The 22850-nt window shown below is 47.2% G+C and overlaps 1 protein-coding gene across 1 annotated transcript; it reads right to left on the bottom strand.

Moving 5' to 3' along the window:
* Positions 1-9230: 9230 nt before the first annotated feature.
* Positions 9231-16254, bottom strand: LOC142071118 (uncharacterized). Its single transcript, XM_075125476.1, has 2 exons — positions 12939-16254; positions 9231-11781 (listed from the first exon to the last, which is right to left on the bottom strand). The coding sequence occupies exons 1-2, from the start codon at positions 13505-13507 to the stop codon at positions 11196-11198; spliced, it is 1155 nt and encodes a 384-aa protein (XP_074981577.1). The 5' UTR covers positions 13508-16254; the 3' UTR covers positions 9231-11195.
* Between the last annotated feature and the right edge of the window lie 6596 nt (positions 16255-22850).

The following is a 22850-nucleotide window of genomic DNA, read 5'->3' as shown; positions in this document are numbered from 1 at the left end:
TGTTAGTTTAAAAAAACAAAACCAGAAACACACACAAAAGGTCACACTCCTCTGCCTCAAAGGAACACAGAGAGAAAATCACTTTAAACGCCATTTTTGTCTGGGCTTTTGTGCTCTTTATCAGTGCTTTAGATATGGTGCTGTATAAATGCCTAAGAAAGATGTATTGCTAGTTATTAAAGATGGGTTATGAATATCAAATATTCTAGAGAAGGGTTTGCCAAAAGAGGCCTGAAGTAGGCATTTCAGATTTGTTTGATTACGTGATCTCCTAGCTTACCCAGGGAACAGTTTTTATAATGCTGAAGTGAAGAAACAGATTGACAGAGACAGAAGAGTACCCAGAAGTTACCTACTACAGAACAGGCCCAACAAAGAAAATAACAGAACGCCACTAGCCATCACCTTCAGCCCCCAACTAAAACCCCTCCAACTCATCATCAAGGATCTACAACCTATCCTGAAGGACGACCCATCACTCTCACAGATCTTGGGAGACAGGCCAGTCCTTGCTTACAGACTTCCCCCCCCCCAACCTGAAGCAAATACTCACCAGCAACCACACAACAAAACCTCTAACCCAGGAACCTATTCTTGCAACAAAGCCTGTTGCCAACTGTGCTCACATATCTATTCAGGGGACACCATCATAGGGCCTAATCACATCAGCCACACTATCAGAGGCTCGTTCACCTGCACATCTACCAATGTGATATATGCCATCATGTGCCAGCAATGTCCCTCTGCCATGTACATTGGCCAAACCACACAGTTTCTACGTAAAAGCCTGGTACTTCTACATATGCACCAAGTGAGCCTAGGGTACTACCCACTTTACCTAGAGAGAAAGGAGGGGCTTGTGGACTAGGAGTCAGGTGATCTGGGTTCAATTCAATTCAAGCTCTGCCACGGTATTCATCTGTGACCTCAGGAAGCTCATTTACTCTCTTTAAGACTCATTTCCCCATCTGTAAAATGGAGGTAATAATATTTCTCTACCTCACAGGGGACTTGTAAGGTAAAATTCCTCACTGCTGCTTTTATCCTCTGATACTATGGAATGGGGAGCATACAATTTAATTAACTATTAAATAAAAATAACTATGATCTACATTCACAAAGGAACTGAGGTATAGTAATGGTTAGCCTTGCTATGCTTCATTTATAGGTGTCTAGAAAATCACTGCAATTCACAAAACCTGAGTTAGGCATCTATGCTCCAGATCCAACTAGAGTAAACCCAGCTAGCCCAAATCTGTTGACTCAGGATGAGAGACTCACTACCATGGGCTCCAAAATGTGTGTAGACATACCCATAGACACCTTAAAATGGGATTCACAAAAACCAGCTTGCTAGGCAGTGCCTCACCTAAGCTAGGCAATGGGAGGTGCCAAGCCAGGATGTGTGTCCTAAACCTTGCCCCTCTCAGGAAGTTTGGCACCTAAGCCTGGGCTGCAAGGAGGTGTCTCTTTTTAGGATTTACAGCTGAAAACCCTCTCCTGGGGTTAGGCACCTACAATGTTTGTGCATGAGGCAGGGGAGAGGAGGCAAGTGCCCACCTCAATCATATCTTTAGCCCAGTGGTAGGATACTCATCTGGTCTATGGGAGACCCCCAGTTTAAGTCCCCATCCACCTGCAGGGAAGAAGGGATGTGAACATCTCATCCCTAAATGCCCTAATCTAACAGGAGACATTGAGGCAGCCCTACCACCTACATCAGAATACCCTGTAGCCCAGTGATTAGAATACTCACCTGAGAGGTGGCAGATCCCTGTCCAAATCCTGTTTCCCCCTCGGGTGGAAGCGGGACTTAAATAGGGGGTCTCTACATCCCAGGTGAATCCCCTAACCGTTGTACTAAAAGTTATGAGGGAGGTGTCTTTCTCTCTGCAACCATTTCATGTGAGCTCACCTCTAGGGAGAGTGTTTTGAGTATTGGCTCCTATTTTTTCAACTATCTTACTCCAGAAAGGACTGATTCTTATATTTATCCTGAATGAAGGGCAGATGTCATGCCCACCATCTTCAGTGCTGTTTCACCCAACCTCCAGCATCATAATCACTTCCCAGTTGCAGAAAAGTGTAAAAGTCAGATGTGCTGATTTGTTGATATAATAGATATGAAATCATATGAGGTCACTGTTAAGGTTTTGCATTAAACTGAAAGTTGATGAAGTTGGGGTGTGTATTGCCTAAGAGTGTGAGGCTGTGGCATGCATCAGTAAGTTCTGTGTGGCCATAACACTTCATCCCCATTTTAAAAGTACTAATAGTATGTATACCAAAAGCAACCCTCCATGGTGAGAGGAGAGCATATAACCTGTCAGCTGGATGGAATCTCTCTATAGGAATCCATGTGATTTCCAAAACGCTGTAGCTTTCATGAAGTTCTAGAAACAGCCAGAAGCAGCTTGCTTGTGCCTGTATTACAGCAGCCTATTGCATTCCCCCCCTTCCTCTGGGTCCCACATCCCTGTCTATATGAGCATGCTTCTCACTCTTTAAACATGCTAATATGTGGCATATGCCATCTTGCTCAGCATCAATGATTGAACTGGGGTTCTTCCCAGCTGAAAGCGGAAATATTTACAGCTTGTGCTAAAGAACCAGACTCCCAAGTTCTGAGCTGTTAACAGAGGCACATCTTCTGTGGATTGGGTGCAGAGGGGAACACATACCACACACACTGACCAGTGGGGGTACAGAGGCAGAATGTGTGACAAATGACTGAAAGGTGGAACATGTATTTTGGGAAATGACACTATAACTTTAAGAAGTAATGGGATTTGAATCTATGAGTTGTATGTACACTATATAGTTCAGCATTGTCCCTTAAGGTTATTTGTACTGCATCTCTTTTCAAAAGTCCAATATCTCCAAATATTCCATCGAATTCTTCCATCTTTCTCACTGGGCCCATCATGGCTGACATGCTGTGGCTGAGAAAGATGTTGGTCGGTGATCCTTTGATCACATACACCCTGAATGCAAAGCTTTTGTTAGTTGTTTCTATGGTGAACAGGCCAATGCAGTTCAGGATATTTTCAGGGCTTGTCAGAGCTGTGTCAGGTGACTTCAGCTCTGGGAGAGGTTGAAGGTGATTGTATATCTCTTCTGAGATGACTGTGATGTCTGCTCCTGAGTCAATTTTAAAGTCAATAGCCTTGCTATGAATATTCAATTTCACTGCCCTGGCAGTATCTATCAGCCACATCATCAGGGGCTCATTCACCTGCACATCTACCATTGTGATATATGCCATCATGTGCCAGCAATGCCCCTCTGCCATGTACATTGGCCAAATCAGACAGTCTCTAGGCAAAAGAATAAATGGACACAAATCTGACATCACGAATTATAATATTCAAAAACCAGTAGGAGAACACTTCAATCTCCCTGGACACTCAATAACAGACTTAAAAGTGGCAATTCTTCAACAAAAAAACTTCAAAACCAGACTCCAGTGAGAAACTGCAGAACTGGAATTAATTTGCAAACTGGACACCGTCAAATTAGGCCTGAATAAAGACTGGGAGTGGATGGTTCACTACAAAAATTAATTTCCCCGTGCTGATACTCACACCTTCTTGTCAACTGTTTGAAATGGGCCAACTTGTTTACATTGGCGTCATTAGCACTACAAAAGTGATTTCCACCCCTTATTGTCTACTGTTGAGAATAGCGCACTTCCACCTTAATTGAATTGGCTTGTTAGTATTGACCCCTCACTTGGTAAGGCAACTCCCATCTTGTTATATGCTGTGTATTTATACCTCCCTACTGTATGTTCCAAGCATCTGATGAAGTGGGTTTTAGCCCATGAAAACTTATGCCCAAATAAATTTGTTTGTCTCTAAGGTGCCACAAGGACTCCTCATTGTTTTTGCTGACTAATACGGCTACCACACTGAAATGTGATAACCTACAGTTTAATAGATTTCTATTGGTAAGAGAATGTTTTCTATATACGCACATTAAAACTATTTCTTAGCTAATTAAGACACCATTTCAACTGGGATTAGTTTATGTTGTAGAATATGTTTTATAGTATATATAATGAATTACTGAGTTAAATGTTAAATAAATGCAGGATTTACATTTGTGCTCCTATCATAATGGAAAATGTCACCTTCCCACGGAGAGCCACCCCAGACTTTTCTCTCTTTTGTATTTGAAAGAAAAGAAAAAAGGATCACCCTTGATTGTAAGTTAGTGAGTCAACCCTCTCTTGCATTCTGACTCATTCTTCTCTCTCAGTTCCTTTCCATGATAATATTTTCTTTGTCTTTATCTCCGTGAATCCTTTTTCCTCCTCTTCCATTTTCATTTCATACATGACCAACACTCCAGTAAGTTGTTACCATCATTATTATCTATTTTTTTCTATTTTACTTTTTTATTTTTGGTCTAAATAATGATAACTGGTCACTTTGGCCCTTAGTGTTTGGGTATAATGTTTTCCTTTTAAAGCTTTCCCATTATTGTTCTGTGTGCATGTATCAAGGGAATTCTCTTTCTCTGGACATTCGCCAGTCAGCCCCTTTGCAAATTTGTATATTTTGGAAGCAAAATAAATGAATACAACTAATTGGTAGCATAAATGTATTACAAAACTCATACCTCACTATTACTATTCTTACGTTGTTATTTGTGATCTGAAGCTAGGCCATTTTTTCTAGTTTTGAATATGATTATCTTGATAATATAGCTGAAGTTTCACAGGTGTGACAAAACAAAAAGGGAGTTTGGCTAAGGTAATCATAGATGTGAGTCTTCTGTCTCACACTATGTAGGACAGCCTTAACATTTTGCATACTGTGATGTCCTAACAGCTTGATATGCTATCCTGTGCATTCTTCGCTACCACCTTGTGTATGTCTTTAGGTACTACAAGTGTTTTATTAGGTTGTTGCTGGTCAACTTTTTCTGAACACAACCCTTCTACAGGGGAGCAGGAGGCGAACCTTCACCTGTGAAGTCAGAGGCGCTGACTTTTCAAAGTGCCAGGGGGTGCTTGATCCCTGGCTGTGCCCCAGGACCCACCCCACTCCACCTCTTCCCTCAAGGCCTTCCCTCTTTCTGCGCCTGCTCCACCCTGACCTGCCTCTTCCCACCCAGTTCCTCCCCCTCTCCCGAGCGTGCTGCGTCCTTGCTGCTCCCCCTTCTCCCACCCTCCCTGCATGCCTCGAAATAGCTGATTGTGGCAGGCGGGAGGTGCAGGGAGGGAAGGAGAGGCACTGATCCGCAGGGCCCACCGGTGGGTGGGAGGTGCTGGGGGGGACAGCTTATAGGGGGGCTGCCGGTGGGTGCTAAGCACCCACCATTTTTTCCCCGTGGGTGCTCCAGCCCCAGAGCACTCATGAAGTTGGCGTCTATGTGTGAAGTACAAGCTTGCATGCCTAAAACAGACAGGCAGGGAGTGGGAGAGAAAAGAGAAGTAGTTCTGTGTCTGAGGGCCAGATAACACTGTCCAAAAGACCTTGGGATAGTGGAGTGGGGGTGACGAGGGGCTTAGCATGATAACATTGGTCAAGCAAACTGACCAACTGACAGAATGATGCATATACAGTGCCTTGCTGACTGGCTTAAATGCCTCTCAAACAAAGTTGTGCAGAGGTTGGCTTTGGGGAAATAAAATTATAAAGTTACTGGGCCAGATTCTCAGTCTTCTATGGCTACTCTGTATGTAAGTAGCCTTAGACAAGCCAGGCAAGGCCACTGGAGGATTCCCCTTTTAAAGTGGAAAATCCCAACTGGCATAAAGCCATATGTGCCAACATCTGAAACAAAAACAACCCTGGTAGATTCCAATATTTTTTTAAAAAGAAATTGGATGTGTTGGTATGCGTAACTGTGCATAGACACATTGCCTGTTCAGCCCACTCACACCAGCTCCAGGCATTCAATATATTTTCACTCCAGATGCTCTGCAGAGGCATACAGCACCTGGAGAAACCCCATGAAGAGGGAACCCGTGATCCACCCGGTCAAATTCCTTCTCCTGGTTGAGAGACAGGAGGGCAAGAGACAGAACATCACTATATGGTAGATGGAGTAGGTCCTAGACCAGATAGATTGTCAAAGACGGTTTACCTTGGACTGTGTAGGTCTGCTCTGGTTGGATCATGTCTGCCAGCACAGACTTCAGCCACAGCAAGATGGCCTTTGCTATGTTATAGTACATGCTGAAGAGTGATATTGGTTGCCAATTCCTGAGGTCATGGAGGACTCCCTTTTTGGACAGCAGGGTGAGTACAGCCTACATGCATGACAGAAGGAGCACCCTGCTACCTAAGGACTCAGCCCAGATGGTGGCAAGGTCCGGGCTGAGGATGTCCCAGAACACATGGTAGAGTTCCATGGTTAGCCCGTCAATGCCTGGAAATTTGTTGGTGGGCGTAAGATGGAGGGCCCCAAGGAATTGGCCAGAGAAAGAGGGTCCTCTAGATGGTCTTGGTTACCTGTGCTGATTATAAGGAGCTTGTCCCTTATTGGTATGAAGGGTGCCATCCTCCTTGAGGAGGTAGGTGATATGCTTTTTGGCACCCCTCTTTTTCTCCAGAGCATAGAAGAAGTAGGAGCCACAATCCATCTCCTGAAAGAGCTGGATGCAGGATTGAAGAAAGGTTCCCTGTGCCTGATGGTTATTAAGGTTTGTCCTTCTCTTGACAATCTCTGCAGAGAGAGTGCCCCAGGATGAGCAGCCGCCACTCCAGCTCCAACTGCTAAATTGCTGCATCCCTCCTTCAACTGCCCCCCGGGTGTAAAAGCGACAGAGGAGGGCAGTGTTAAAGTCCCCACCCAGGCCCAGGCACTTGCAAGGATCCAAGGTGCTGAGGAAGATGGATGCCTGCCAATTGAACTGCATCCACTCGCATAGCAGGGCTTAGATGTTAAGAAGTTTGAGGATCAACTTCTCCACACAACCAGGAGGTGCAGCAGGCATCCCAGCATGACCTGGGGCTGTAGGTCCAGGGAGAACAGGGTGGCCACCCACTCCAGCCGAGAGTGTAGTGTGGTGGCTGAAATACACCCTGTCCTGCCACTCCAGTTGCCAGCTGGCTTCAGCAGCTGGATTGGTGTTAATCTCCTGCAGGAAGAGTACCCCCCACCACATACACAAAGAAGGAGAGTACCTGGCACCTGCGAAGACTCTCCCAACAGCCCCTGATGTTCAGAGATGCAGAGGTGTTAAGTCTCATTGTGCAGCTTGAGGGTCCTGGCCGCTGGTGGCTGTGCCACCCGCCCCCCAGGGAACCACGCAGCAACATGTTGTTGATCCCAAACGTGATGAGGAAAGCTGTGGGCCTGTTGGTAGACTTTCCTTTTATCCCTTTACTCTCCCACACCAAGACCCTCATGCCCTGGAGAATGTGAATAAAATTCTCCCACTGCTGGAAACCAAGCTGCACCTTCTTCCTCGAGCTAAGTGTGTCTGACAGGAACTGACCCAGCTTGTCCCATTGCATAGAGGGGGGCCAAGAGCTCTGCAGACTCACGGACTCTCTTTTAGGTATGGGAATGGTTGCCTTAATGGTCACGGAGCCCTGGCACAGCATCACCCATACCACATGGTCTGTCTTGCCCCCTGACAGAGATGTGAGCATCAGAGGGAGCACAGCAGCCCCCACTGGAGCAGGGAAAGGGCCAGTGGAGCAGTATTCCCTCCAATTCTCTTTCTTTGATTATTTTTGTAATTCTTTGTGCTATTGCCTTACTTCTTTTATACTTCATTAGATCTTCACTATTCATTGTATTTGTCGCTTTTTATAGGCTTTGTTCCTTCCTTTAAGTGCCATTTTGAACCCCTCATTCCACCATGGAAGTGAGTTTTTAGTTTTGGGATACTTCAGTATCCAAGGTATGGCTACAATAGCTACTGCTATTAATCCTTTTTTTACGTTATCACTGAAATTCTCTCTGTCATCATTCACACAATGACTATTTACAAATTTGGTACATTTACTTGTAAATAGGAGCTCCCAGTTAGCTTTCTTAAAATTCCAGGTGAGTAATTTTCCTTTACCTTACCACTGAAAAGTAATAAGTATAGAGAAATTATCACTTTCCTTTCCTTCTCCCTTATATATTTCCAAGTTGCATTTATTTGCAATATCTCCTGTTATAATTCCCAGGTCTAAGCAGGAAAAGCTACCATCTTCTGCATTAAATCTAGTTGTGATGCCATCATTTAAAACCACTAGATTGTTCTCATCAATGACCTTTTCTAACCATGCACCATTTTCATCAGCTATCTTACTTCCCCATGATTTATTATGTCTATTTAGGTCACCGCATATAATATATGGTCTTTTATAATTTTTTGCTATTTCTTGTATCTCTGAACTTTCTAATTTCCCACATGGGTTATAGGTATTATAAATCCTCAAAAAATATTACTCTTCTGCATTGGGATTTCAACAGCATTATATTCTAGGCTTGCTTCATCATTCTGTGCTACTACGTAGTTTAATCTTTCCCTTATTAAAGTACAAGTGCCTCCTCCTCTTCTGAGTTTTTGGTCTTGCCTAAAGAAAATATATACCCTGGAATTTTAAAAATTCAACCAACCATGTTTCCTAGATACATATGACATCTGGTTTAGTTTTCATTTCAAGGATATTTTCTTTGAGTTCTTCATGATGTGCTATCAAACTGTGTACATTCCAACAAAAGATTGAGATCCCCATACTACTCATATTTCACTATTAACTTCATTCAAAATTGCATGACTACAGTCTATTGACAAGTATGTTTTAATTGCCCTTGCTATAATTTTCATTTTTTTCTGATTTTTCCCAGTTTATAATTTATGATTGATAACTTTTTCATGAGTAGTAGACCATCGCCTATTCTTTCTGCAGCATTTGTTAACAACTTTTGACTTTTGTATCTCTTTAGGTTGCCTTGCCACAATTCACCCTTAGTTACTACATTTGACTTCTGTCCCCTCTATACAATTTTCATAGGAATGCTCTCCCTCAAATTTACCGCATCTCATTTTCTCTTTAGCAACAGCTACTATATGCCCATACCATTGGCACTTATAACACCATATGGGACATGGGATATATGGCTTGATTCACAATATCTGAAACCATAGAATTACTATCTCAGGTAGAATCGCTCTGTGACAGATTTATGTTACCAATCTGCCTGAGGCGTCAGGTGATCAGGCTGAGGCCGCAGGATCATTGGGGAGGAGATGAAGAAGCACACCAAGTGACTAAATTTTAAAGCTTTATTAATAAAATAAAGTGAAATAACAGCGGAGAGTGATGGGTGCTCCCCACGTCACTCAGAGGAAGGAAGAAAGCGTTAGTGCCCCAAGCCCTAACCCACTTTCATACTCACACACGCACTACCTGAGGCTGTCCAAGCCCGGGTGTAATGTAAGAACAAGAGGGGGAAGGGTCGACGAGAGTTCTGTCCTGTGCACAGGTCACCCTGGGTCCGCTGTTGATCTCCGACCTGCCCTGGCTCTTGGGAGGATTTTTAAGTGCTTGGTTCTTCTGGGGGGCATTCCGTTCAAGGACCTCTGTCCCCCGTGCTCTTTGTACCAGTCCAAACTGGCTTTTTGTGGCTTCCTCAGCTTTCCCAAAACACATCGGCTTCAGGGATGGGAGATGGTTGTTTTCCCTTCACCGTCTCACTCGTTTTCGCAGCCCCGGCAGTTCAGTTCTGCAACTCTCCTTTCTCACAGTTGGTCGGGGTTGAAATCTCGACCCCCATCTTTCTTGGCAAGTAGCAGAGAATCTGTTGTGTGCAGTGGCCTTGGGCTGGAGTCAACCTCTTACTTGTGGACCTAGCTGGAGTGTCGAGTTAACCCGTTCCCTTCTCTCTTCCTCCCCCTTTGGCCTCTCACAACCTGCAAAGAAATCTTTAACTCTGCACTCACACCTTCAACCCTTCCCGAGATCCTTACAACTACATATAAAAGCATTAGCAATATATAATGCTCGTGCTTACCCAGGGTACCCCCTGGGGGGGAGTTATATTGTGACAGTCCCCCCCTTGACCCCGAATCAACATTCTGTTGTGAGGGGTCACCACTTAGGTTTCCACCCTCCGGTAAGGAGGAGTTCTAGGCTACCCTTAGCTGTACGGTTATGACACGCCCCCCAAATCACAGATGGTGCTAGATAGCCTGTACCACACTGGCTATGATTTCTTCCTGGAGCTCTAGGAGAAAACAGAGTTAATAAGACACATGCACCTCTAGATATACTACTGATTACATAAAAACTAACAATATTTTCCACATTTCAAGGACGATTTTAACCAGTTGATTCTGGGAAAATTTCATGGGAGAGTGAATCAGCCACTTTCTTAGAAGCTCCTGAAATGTATTTCAAAATCAAAATCTTGGAGAGCTAAACTCCACTGAAGAAGTTTTTTGTTATTGTCCTTGACGATATGAAGCCACTTCAGCGCAGCATGGTCTCTTTGCAGGTGGAAACGCTGTCCCCAAACGTATGGGCGTCGCTTTTCCAGAGAGTACACAATGGCATAACATTCCTTTTAGCTGATTGACCAGTGACTTTCCCTCTCAGACAGTTTCTTGCTGAGAAACACAACGGGATGGAATTCTTGATCCGGTCCTTCCTGCATTAAAACTGCTCCCACACCACCCTCGGACGCTTCTGTGGTTACTAGGAAAGGTTTGTCAAAGTCTGGGGCCCTTAGCACAGGGTCAGACATGAGTGTCGCTTTAAGCTGGTTAAAGGCCTTTTGACACTCTTCAGTCCACTGAACTGCATTTGGCTGTTTTTTTGGTTAGGTCAGTCAGTGGGGCGGCGATTTGGCTGTAGTGGGGTACAAATCGCCTGTAATATCCAGTCAAGCCGAAGAAGGATTGGACCTGTTTCTTTGACTTTGGGAAAGGCCACTTTTGGATAGCTTTCACTTTGGCCTGTAGAGGGTTGATAGTTCCTTGACTCACCTGGTGTCCAAGGTAAGTCATTCTGTTTAGGCCTATTTGACACTTCTTAGCCTTAACAGTTAGTCCTGCTTCCCTTACGCGCTCAAAGACTTTTTGTAGATGTTCCAAGTGTTCTGCCCATGAATCAGAAAACATGGCCACATCATCAAGGTAGGCGACTGCAGATTCTGCCAATCCTGCTATGAGACAATCTACAAGTTTTTGGAAAGTGGCGGGTACATTTCGCACCCCGAAAGGGAGCCCATTAAATTCATACATGGGTGACGAACGCTGAACTTTCCTTAGTGGATTCATCCAGCAGTACTTGCCAGTACCCCTTGGTTAAGTCTAAGGTAGAGATGAACTGGGCATGTCCCAGTTTCTCCAATAGCTCATTTGTGCATGGCATTGGATAGTTGTCTGGGCGAGTTACAGCATTTAGCTTACGGTAGTCCATGCAAAAGCGTATCTCCCCATCTGGTTTGGGAAGTAGAACCACTGGAGATGCCCATGCACTGCCAGAGGGGCGGATTACACCCAGGTGTAACATATCCTGGATCTCCCGTTCTATAGCAGTTTTAGCTTGAGGAGACACCCGGTAAGGTTGGACTTTAATTGGGTGAGCATTACCTGTGTCAGTGGAGTGGTATGCCCGTTCAGTCAGTCCTGGAGTGGCAGAGAACATCGGCGTGTAGCTAGTGCACAGCTCCTGGATCTGCTGTCGCTGCATACGCCCAAGGGTCATAGAGAGGTTCACCTCTTCCACGCCACCGTCACTTTTTCCTTCGTAGTAGACACCTTCAGGCCACTCAGCATCATCTCCTCCCTGGGCTGTAAACTGACAAACCCTTAATTCTCTGGAATAAAAGAGCTTTAGAGAATCAACATGGTACACCTTAAGCTTTAGGTTTGAGGTTGGGGATGCTGTGAGATAGTTAACAGCTCCCAGGCACTCTTGGACCGTAAATGGCCCTTCCCACAACACTTCCATTTTATGGGCCTGAGGCGCCTTCAAGACCATGACCTGCTCCCCTACTTTAAAGGAATGTTCTCTGGCTTGTTAATCATACCAGACCTTTTGCTCTTCCTGAGCATCTTTTAGGTTTTCTCTAGCAAGGGCTAAAGAGGTTTGGAGGGTTTTTGGAGGTTGTTTACAAAGTCCAGAATGTTAGTTCCTGGAGAAGGCGTAAACCCCTCCTATTGCTGCTTCACCAACTGTAATGGCCCCTTAACCTCATGGCCATACTCAAGTTCAAATGGTGAAAACCCTAAACTGGGATGTGGTACAGCCCTGTAGGCAAAAAACAACTGCTGCAACACTAGGTCCCAATCGTTGGAGTGCTCATTTAAGTATCATGGCCCCCAAAGTTCCACTAAACTTCTCCACCAGACCATTTGTTTGATGGTTGTAAGGGGTGGCAACCAAGTGGTTCACCCCATGAGCTTACCGCAGGCTTTTCATGGTCCCTCCCAGGAAATTAGTTCCATAAGGATGTCGAATCCATAAGGATGTCGGAGGGCCAACCTACCCTGGCAAAAACGTCTGTTAATGCCTGGCACACACTTTTAGCCCGGGTGTTGCTTAGAGCTACTGCTTCCGGCCATCGGGTGGCAAAATCCATGAAAGTCAGTATGTACTGCTTTCTTCTGGGTGTCTTTTTCGGAAAAGGACCCAGAATATCCACAACTACTCACTGAAATGGAACCTCAATGATGGGGAGTGGCTGGAGAGGGGCTTTGACCTAGTCTTGGGGTTTTCCTGCTCTTTGGCACACCTCACAAGACCGGACATAGGTAGAAACATCCTTGCCTATTCCCTCCCAGTGGAAGGACCTCCCTCAAATGGTCTTTGGTCCTGTTCACCCCAGCATGGCCACTAGGGTGATCATGGGCTAAGCTCAGGAGCTTTACCCAGTACCTAGTTGGAACTTCCAACTGTCTCTGAGGATGCCAGTCTTCCTGGTGTCCACCAGAAAGAGTTTCCTTGTGTAAAAGTCCTCTTTCTACAACAAACCTGGATCGACTAGAAGAGCTGAGAGGCAGCGGGTTGTTCTGTGCTGCTGTCCAAGCTCCTCGGAGGCTTTCATCTGCTTCCTGTTCGGTCTGGAACTGTTCTCTTGATGCTGGAGACATCAGTTCCGCACTGGATTGTGGACCTGGGCTTGGTCCCTCTGGAAGCGATGCAGGGGATGGAGCTGTTTCCATTGACTGTGAACCACTCTCCACGGGTGCACTATGTGGTATTTCAGGCTCTGGCTGAGCCTCTTGTTTAGGGTTATCTGCTGCTGCTGCCCGTGCAGGCTTGGTGGTGCCCTCTGGTGCTGGAGCGGTAGACGGGGTTGCAAGTGCTGGACTCAGTGCTGGCAATGGTTCTGGTGCTGGTTGCTCCGCCAGTTCTGGATTTGGGACTGGCTCTGGCTGGGTCTCTGCGACTGGATCCACTACTGCTGTCACAGATGTTGGCATGGGGTCCGGTTCCACCACCTCAGTCTGGGGCTCTGGTAACACAGACTGGGCCCTTGTTGAAGGCTCAGAAACAGAACTAGGTGTGACATCTCGCTTAGCCTGGCTGCGGGTGACCATTCCCACCCTCTTGGCTAGCTTCACATGGTTGGCCAAGTCTTCCCCCAGCAGCAGGGGAATGGGATAATCATCATAAGACTGTAAAAGTCCACATTCCTGACCAGCTCTTGTACTGGACAGGCAACTCGGTGGTAGGCAAGTTTAAAGATTTTGACAAGAAGGGTTGAATCGTCACTTGGGCCTCTGGGTTGATGAATTTGGGGTTCACTAAGGATTGGTGGATAGCTGACACCTGTGCTCCAGTGTCCCTCCACGCTGTAACCTTCTTCCCACCCACACTCACAGTTTTCCTTCGCTCTGAGGGTACCTGGGAGACATCTGAGCTTGAGGACCTTTGGTGTGACTCTGGTGTAATGAACTGCAGTCTATTGGGGTTCTTGGGGCAGTTGGCCTTCACATGCCCCGGCTCATTACATTTAAACATCGCCCAGCTGACTGGTCACTTGGGTGAGGTGGGTTGCTGGTGATGTATGTGGTGGGACGATAAGGTATTTGGGGTTTTCCTGGGGATGTAGGTGGGGCCTTGGGCTATTCCCAGTGTTGTCTCGGGTTGTCCCTTCTGATATCCGCTCCAACTGCTACTAGTTTTTTCTCTTTTCCGCCACCTCCACCCATTTGGTTCCAATCTCCCCCACTTTGATTATAGTTTTGGGCTTTCCATCTAGGATATACCTTTCTATTTCCTCAGGAACACTCTCTAAGAACTGCTCCATTTGCATTTGGAGAGACAGATCTTCCAGAGATTTAACGCTTGCTCCTGATAACCAGGCATCCCAATTTTTTACAATGTGGTAGGCGTGTCGGGAAAATGCCACGTCTGGTTTCCACTTTAGGGCTCTGAACCATCAACGGGCATGCTCTGGTGTTAGCCCCATTCTGATTTTGGCTTTTTTTTAAAAAAGTTCATAACTGTTCATGTGTTTCTTAGGCATTTCAGCTGCCACCTCTGCTAAGGGTCCACTGAGCTGTGGCCTCAGCTCCACCATGTACTGATCTGTAGAGGTGCTGTACCCAAGGCAGGCCCTTTCACAATTTTCTAAGAAGGCCTTTGTATCATCGCCTACCTTGTAGGTAGGGAATTTTCTGGGATGGGAAGCGGTACCTGGAGAAGGATTGCTAGGGTTGTCTAGTATATTCTGCTTAGCCCTTTCCATCTCTAAACGTTTTGTCTATAACTCCAGTTCATGCTTCCTCTCTCTTACTTTATCCTCCAGTTCATGCTTCCTCTCTCTTTCTTTTAACTCCAGGGCTCTCTTGTGGGCAGCTTCTTCTGCCTCCAATTCCAAGCGCTTTAAGGCCATCCATATATCATGTTCTTTTTGTCTCTCATCAGCTTCGAATTTGGCTAATTCTAATTTCTTTTGGACGTCACTGTCAGTCATCCTAGCCTTTCTGTGTTTAATCTAGCCTAACCCAAGAGCTAGAAAGAAAAAAAAACACTTGTGAATTCCCCTGCAGGAGGTTAACTACCCTGCCCTCAGGCAGAGAAAAAAAACAACAACTCCAGCTGCTCAGAGCTTAAAAAAAAAATCCTTAAAAAAACCCCTCCCTGCTTTCCAAGCAGCCAAAACGGGGGGGGGGGGGGGAGGGGAGGAATTGTTCTTTTAAAATCCTACTGTGCTTTTGGTTCAGAATGATCCCACCGTGCTCCCACCATGTCAGGGTTCCCTCCCCACTCTGAACTCTAGGGTACAGATGTGGGGACCTGCATGAAAGACCCCCTAAGCTTATTTCTACCAGCTTAGGTTAAAACTTCCCCAAGGCACAAATTCTTTGCCCTTGGACGGTCTGCTGCCACCACCAAGTGATTTAACAAAAAATCAGGGAAAGGACTACTTAGAGTTCCTATTCCCCCAAAATATCCCCCCAAGCCCTTACATCCCCTTTCCTGGGGAGGCTTGAGAATAATATCCTAACCAATTGATTACAAAGTGATCACAGACCCAAACCCCTGGGTCTTAGGACAATAGAGAAATCAGTCAGGTTCTTAAAAGAAGACTTTTATTTTAAAAAAAAGTAAAAATCACCTCTGTAAAATCAGGATGGAAAATAACTTTACAGGGTAACAAACAATTCAAAAATATAGCAGAACTTCCTCTAGGCTTAGTTTCAAAGTTACAAAAAACAGAAATAAACCTCCCTCCAGCAAAGGAAAAATTCACAAGCAGAACAAAAAATAATCTAACACGCCTTGCCTGGCTTTTACTTACAATTGTTGTAATATAAGAGACTTTTAGGATTGTTTATAGGGGAAGGAGTTTTCTGACCTGTTGCTTCTCCACTTCCCAAGAGAACACACAAAACAAAGCCTCCCCCCGCCCCAAGATTTGAAAGTACCTTCTTTCCCCATTGGTCCTTTTGGTTAGGTGCCAACCAGGTTATTTGAGCTTCTTAACCCCTTACAGATAAGGAGGAATTCTAGGCTATCCTTAGCTGTATGGTTATGACAGCCTCTACTATGACTAAGCGAAAGAATGCATGGACATGTGACTTGCCCATGGGACTCCAAACACCATCTTGTTTATTGTAATTTTCCACAGTGAGAACAATGAGGGTATGTCTACACTGCGAAGTTTTCGACATAAGTTTTGTCTTTCATGGGTACTTAAAAAAGCCCCCCCACAAAAGACAAAAGTTTTGCTGATGCAAGTGGCAGCAGGGCTGTCCTTACCCATATGCAAAGTACACAGCTGCGTAGGGCACCAGGAAATTTCTCTTCCCCATGGCCCCCGCTCTGCTCTGCCCCAGCCGTGCCTCTTCCCACCCCTGCTCCGCCCCCGCCCTGCTCCCACTCCACCCCCTTCCCCTGAGGACTGCAGCAGGGGTCGGGCCTGCCCTGTACTCACCAAGTGGCGGGAAGTGGAGCGACCAAGTCCCAACCTGCTGTGCTCCGCTGGCTCCCAGCTGTGCTGCTGGTAAGTACTGGGGGGCGGTTCCCCCCAGCCCTCAAGTCCCAAGGCTGAGAGCCAGGGGAGCAGAGCGGAGAGGGCTGAGGCCGTGTCACTCCACTTCCCACTGCCCCGTGAGTGCAGGGTCGGGCCCGCCCTGTAGTCACCAGGCGGCAGGAAGTGGAGCGACCTGGCCCCAACCCGCTCCGCTCCAGCCCCAACCCTGCCCCTCAAGCCTGTTCGTGCTCTCCCGCAGATGCCTGGGGCCAGCCCCCCCATTCCTCCTGCAGAGGCCTGCAGAAGGCACCAAAATGGCTTGGGACGGCCCTGAGTGGACAAAGCTAACACTGCTCATGGGGCTGGAAGTATTTTGTCAGCAAAAGTGCTGATGGGTTTCTCTTCACTTGGCAGAAACTATAAAGGCCCTGGAAACATCTCCATTTTGCCTCTTTCCTTCTCAAACCTCCAGACTACGATGAACTTGTACTAATGGGAGCATTCTAACCAAAGGACCGAAGACCTTCCAGTGATTTGGAAGCAACCAGAGACTTAACAAACCAGCAGTTTATTCCATCAGTGCTACAAGCCTGATCCAAGAACTTTGCAATTGTTGTATGTATTTGTTTCCTTTAATCAAATCTCTTTCTTTCTTTCTTTCTTTCTTTCTTTCTTTCTTTCTTTCTTTCTTTCTTTCTTTCTATAAATAAACATTTAGATTTTAGATACTAAAGGATTGGGAACAGTGTGATTATTGGGTAAGATCTGAGTTGTATATTGACCTGGGTGTGTGGCTGGTCCTTTGGGATCAGAAGAACCCTTTTGTTTGATTAAATGGGTTTTAAATAACCACTCATCATTAAGTCCAGTGTTTTTAGTTGTGATTCAAGGACTGGAATGCCTAAGGATACTGCTTTTCTGAATACTTGTTAGCCACTGTGGTGAAACAGAAGTTTACTTTTGTTGCTGGTTTGGTATATCTTATGGAAGAATAACCACCAGTTTTTGGGTACGTCTGTCTTATTTCTTAGCGGTTTTCAGTTGTGACCCACAGAGGCACGGTGACAGTTGTATACTGACATCTTATGTTAACCAAACTTTATAGTGCAGACATAGCCTTGGGGATAACCCTGTGCATCACTGACTTGCACGAAGACCAGGAGGCCCTGAATCAGGGGACCACAACTGGATCTCTGCAGCAGCCAGTCTCTGCTATGTCCATGCCTGATCATGGGAGGTGCTAAGCATGCTCCACCTTCCTGGAAGTCAGTGGGGACAGAAGTTGCTGAGAAGGGGGCAAGCATCGTCCCACCAGCTGAGGCCCTATATTATTAGGTCAAAAATTCCAATCTTGAATGCCTGGAGGTAGGCACTTGAACCCATACTTAGGCCTCTAAATAAAAGTCGTTGGATTTCCAGAGGTGCTGTGCATACGCCATCCCCATTCACTATGATGATAGCAGGACCATGCCCAACAACTAGTTTTATGATTCAGAATAATCAGTACAATGACTTCAGTGTCATTACATTGTCTCTCTTCTGCAGACTGGGACTACAGCTGATATGCTGAAATACAGAAATGCTGAATTCTTTGCCCTTTATATAACAATAAGCATGAAGAAACTATACAGGCATAGTGGAGTTCAAAATTCCGGGGTTGGGAGATGAAGGGGCAGGGCCAGAGCCAGAAGGAGAGAGCAGCTGCTGCGTGCCGCACCATGGGCAGCATACCAGGCAGGCAGTGGCTGGAGGCTGCCTGGGAGAGTGGACTAGTGGCTCCCTATGCCAGGGGGACTGGAGCAGAGGCGCACCCCACCAGGAAACGTGGGATGGGGCATAGGCACCGACTTCCCCTCTTTTCCCTGGGTGCTTGACCTCCTTCTGCCCCCAGCCCCGCCCCCACTCCACCCCTTCCATGAGGCCCTGCCCCTCCCCCGGCTCTTCCCACCCCTTCCCTGCCCCCCTTTCAATTCCTTCCCCATAGTCTCTGCCCCAACTCCACGCCATCCCTGCCCCTATTCCAACTCCTTCCCCAAATCCCCGCCCCGCCCCGCCTCTTCCCTGCCTCCTCCCCTGAGTGTGCCATGTTCCCGCTCATCACCCCGGAGTGTACTAACGCTGCCAAACAGCAGTTTGGCGGCAGCTGAGCGGGAAATGCTGGGAGGTAGGTGGAGGAGTGGGGACACGTCACGCTCGGGGGGGAGGAGGACATGGGGCGGGGCGGGGAACTTGGCTGCAGGTGGGTGCAGAGCAACCAATAGTTTTTCCCCATAGGTGCTCCAGCCCTGGAGCACCCACGGAGTCAGTGCTTATGGGATGGGGAGGGGACAGGGAAAGCGCAGGACCCCCGGGTTGGGACGGATCACGTGGGCAGCGGGTTATGGAGGAGTCACGTGAGGGAGTCATGTGGGGGGGTCACACGGGCAGGTCACATGCCCCCCTTTAGCTGGTGCCCCCTTTGTGTCCCTCCCACTAGTCGCTGTTCAAATAACCATAGCTTACTAAATATACACAACATGCAAGCATGCTCAGATTTCCAATTAGGCACAGTAGGGACGTGTCTAGGGGTGCCGGTGTTCTAGGGGTACCTAAAACTGGCTTAAAAGTTTCATTTTTTATGGAAAACACAAAGGTCAGCTGTAGGTGGTGGTGGTGGCGGTGGGGCACTGAAGATGCTGTGCCTAGGAGTGCGTAAGGTGTAAATCCAGCCTTCCATGCAAGATTTAGCTATGTAGTCATAGAATCATAGAATCATAGAATATCAGGGTTGGAAGGGACCCCAGAAGGTCATCTAGTCCAACCCCCTGCCCGAAGCAGGACCAATTCCCAGTTAAATCATCCCAGCCAGGGCTTTGTCAAGCCTGACCTTAAAAACCTCTAAGGAAGGAGATTCTACCACCTCCCTAGGTAACGCATTCCAGTGTTTCACCACCCTCTTAGTGAAAAAGTTTTTCCTAATATCCAATCTAAACCTCCCCCACTGCAACTTGAGACCATTACTCCTCATTCTGTCATCTGCTACCATTGAGAACAGTCTAGAGCCATCCTCTTTGGAACCCCCTTTCAGGTAGTTGAAAGCAGCTATCAAATCCCCCCTCATTCTTCTCTTCTGCAGGCTAAACAATCCCAGCTCCCTCAGCCTCTCCTCATAACTCATGTGTTCCAGTCCCCTAATCATTTTTGTTGCCCTTCGCTGGACTCTCTCCAATTTATCCACATCCTTCTTTAAGTGTGGGGCCCAAAACTGGACACAGTACTCCAGATGAGGCCTCACCAATGTCGAATAGAGGGGAACGATCACGTCCCTCGATCTGCTCGCTATGCCCCTACTTATACATCCCAAAATGCCATTGGCCTTCTTGGCAACAAGGGCACACTGCTGACTCATATACAGCTTCTCGTCCACTGTCACCCCTAGGTCCTTTTCCGCAGAACTGCTGCCTAGCCATTCGGTCCCTAGTCTGTAGCTGTGCATTGGGTTCTTCCATCCTAAGTGCAGGACCCTGCACTTATCCTTATTGAACCTCATCAGATTTCTTTTGGCCCAATCCTCCAATTTGTCTAGGTCTTTCTGTATCCTATCCCTCCCCTCCAGCGTATCTACCACTCCTCCCAGTTTAGTATCATCCGCAAATTTGCTGAGAGTGCAATCCACATCATCCTCCAGATCATTTATGAAGATATTGAACAAAACCGGCCCCAGGACCGACCCTTGGGGTACTCCACTTGATACCGGCTGCCAACTAGATATGGAGCCATTGATCACTACCCGTTGAGCCCGACAATCTAGCCAGCTTTCTACCCACCTTGTAGTGCATTCATCCAGCCCATACTTCCTTAACTTGCTGACAAGAATACTGTGGGAGACCGTGTCAAAAGCTTTGCTAAAGTCAAGAAACAATACATCCACTGCTTTCCCTTCATCCACAGAACCAGTAATCTCATCATAAAAGGCGATTAGATTAGTCAGGCATGACCTTCCCTTGGTGAATCCATGCTGGCTGTTCCTGATCACTTTCCTCTCATGCAAGTGCTTCAGGATTGATTCTTTGAGGACCTGCTCCATGATTTTTCCAGGGACTGAAGTGAGGCTGACTGGCCTGTAGTTCCCAGGATCCTCCTTCTTCCCTTTTTTAAAGATTGGCACTACATTAGCCTTTTTCCAGGCATCCGGGACTTCCCCGGTTCGCCATGAGTTTTCAAAGATAATGGCCAATGGCTCTGCAATCACAGCCGCCAATTCCTTCAGCACTCTCGGATGCAACTCGTCCGGCCCCATGGACTTGTGCATGTCCAGCTTTTCTAAATAGTCCCTAACCACCTCTATCTCCACAGAGGGCTGGCCATCTCTTCCCCATTTTGTGATGCCCAGCGTAGCAGTCTGGGAGCTGACCTTGTTAGTGAAAACAGAGGCAAAAAAAGCATTGAGTACATTAGCTTTTTCCACATCCTCTGTCACTAGTTTGCCTCCCTCATTCAGTAAGGGGCCCACACATTCCTTGGCTTTCTTCTTGTTGCCAACATACCTGAAGAAACCCTTCTTGTTACTCTTGACATCTCTGGCTAGCTGCAGCTCCAGGTGCGATTTGGCCCTCCTGATAACATTCCTACATGCCCGAGCAATATTTTTATACTCTTCCCTGGTCATATGTCCAACCTTCCACTTTTTTATGTTTAAGATCCGCTAAGATTTCACCATTAAGCCAAGCTGGTTGCCTGCCATATTTACTATTCTTTCGACTCATCGGGATGGTTTGTCCCTGTAACCTCAACAGGGATTCCTTGAAATACAGCCAGCTCTCCTGGACTCCTTTCCCCTTCAAGTTAGTCCCCCAGGGGATCCTGGCCATCCGTTCCCTGAGGGAGTCGAAGTCTGCTTTCCTGAAGTCCAGGGTCCGTATCGTGCTGCTTACCTTTCTTCCCTGTGTCAGGATCCTGAACTCAACCAACTCATGGTCACTGCCTCCCAGATTCCCATCCACTTTTGCTTCCCCTACTAATTCTTCCCGGTTTGTGAGCAGCAGGTCAAGAAAAGCGCCCCCCCTAGTTGGCTCCTCTAGCACTTGCGCCAGGAAATTGTCCCCTACGCTTTCCAAAAACTTCCTGGATTGTCTATGCACCGCTGTATTGCTCTCCCAGCAGATATCAGGAAAATTAAAGTCACCCATGAGAATCAGGGCATGTGATCTAGTAGCTTCCCTGAGCTGCCGGAAGAAAGCCTCATCTACCTCATCCCCCTGGTCCGGTGGTCGATAGCAGACTCCCACCACTACATCACTCTTGTTTGCTTGCTGAGGAAGTATCCGAGCGTGTGTCTGCTGGGGGGGCAGTGTGAGAGCCTGAGTGAGTGTCTGATTGGCTCCTAGCCTGCAGGGGGCGGGCAGTAGGGTGTCTGTTTGTTTGCGACAGGGAAGCCTGGCTGTTTAAAAATAGCCAGAGCGTCGCGAACCAGCTGAGCGGCGGAGAACCAGCTGAGCAGCGGGGATTTATACATATAAATATTTATACATAGTCATTTATACATACACAAGCATGTGCGCACACGTATGCTTTGGCTGGTTTCTAAAAAGCAAGTACCTTATATCTGACCTTGAGAAAATGAAATAATAAAGGAAATAAGGAAAGGGAGAGGTAGTGAATGTGCCTTATTAATGATGTATCCTGGATTGTTTATATTTGATTAACCTGGAAATGTAGAGATTTTATTTAATAAATCAATGAAGCACTATGCCAAAACTTTTGTTTTTGTTGCCATGCTCCCTTTTTCTAAAACCCCGTGGGTAAAATCCTTGTAGTCCGTCTGGCTACACAGTAATCGCTCTCGTTCCCGCGTTACTCTGGCCCCAAGGCAGCCGGCCCTGTTCTCCAGGACAGCGACCCGCGTCCTTCCCACGCTGCTGCCGCTCAGTGCCCAACACAGTTGTGTGAAATCACCTGGGGCGGAAGCACCATCGCAGCCCAGAGCCCTTCGGCGCAGTTCCCACTCCCACAGAAGCGCACGGGACAGCGGGAGCCTAGCAGGAAGCGCCGTCGCTCTTCCAGTCCCTTTGGGGATGCCCCAGAAGACTACAGCTCCCAGCACGCAACGCTCGAGAAGACTGGCCGCATTGCATGATGGGACATGCAGTCTCAGACTCTCAGTCCCCAGCCCACGTCACGTGGGAGGCGGGAAGGGCCGCTCTCTCTCCGCAATGACTGCCGGTGAAGCGCCGCCAATCGGCCCCGGCAGCGACCCGCCCTAACGTAGCAGGACCCAAGCGGGGCTCTAGGGAATAGCCTGTTTGTAAACATGCCCCTGTCCTGGGCGGCTGCCTGTAGAACCCCTCGTTAATCCGGGTCTGAGCGGCTCTACGGAGCGAGCCCCTGCCCCGGCCAACAGTGCCTCAAGCCGGCTGGTGTCTTCCGCTCCCGAGCAGGCAACTGGGCGGGCACCAGGCGGGGGGCGGGGGTGGGTCCTT

Source organism: Caretta caretta, chromosome 2 (genome assembly GCF_965140235.1).
Source record: "Caretta caretta isolate rCarCar2 chromosome 2, rCarCar1.hap1, whole genome shotgun sequence".
Taxonomy (NCBI): Eukaryota; Metazoa; Chordata; order Testudines; family Cheloniidae; genus Caretta; species Caretta caretta.
The sequence above is the reverse complement of the archived record's forward strand: the minus strand, read 5'-3'. Positions and strand labels throughout refer to the sequence as shown.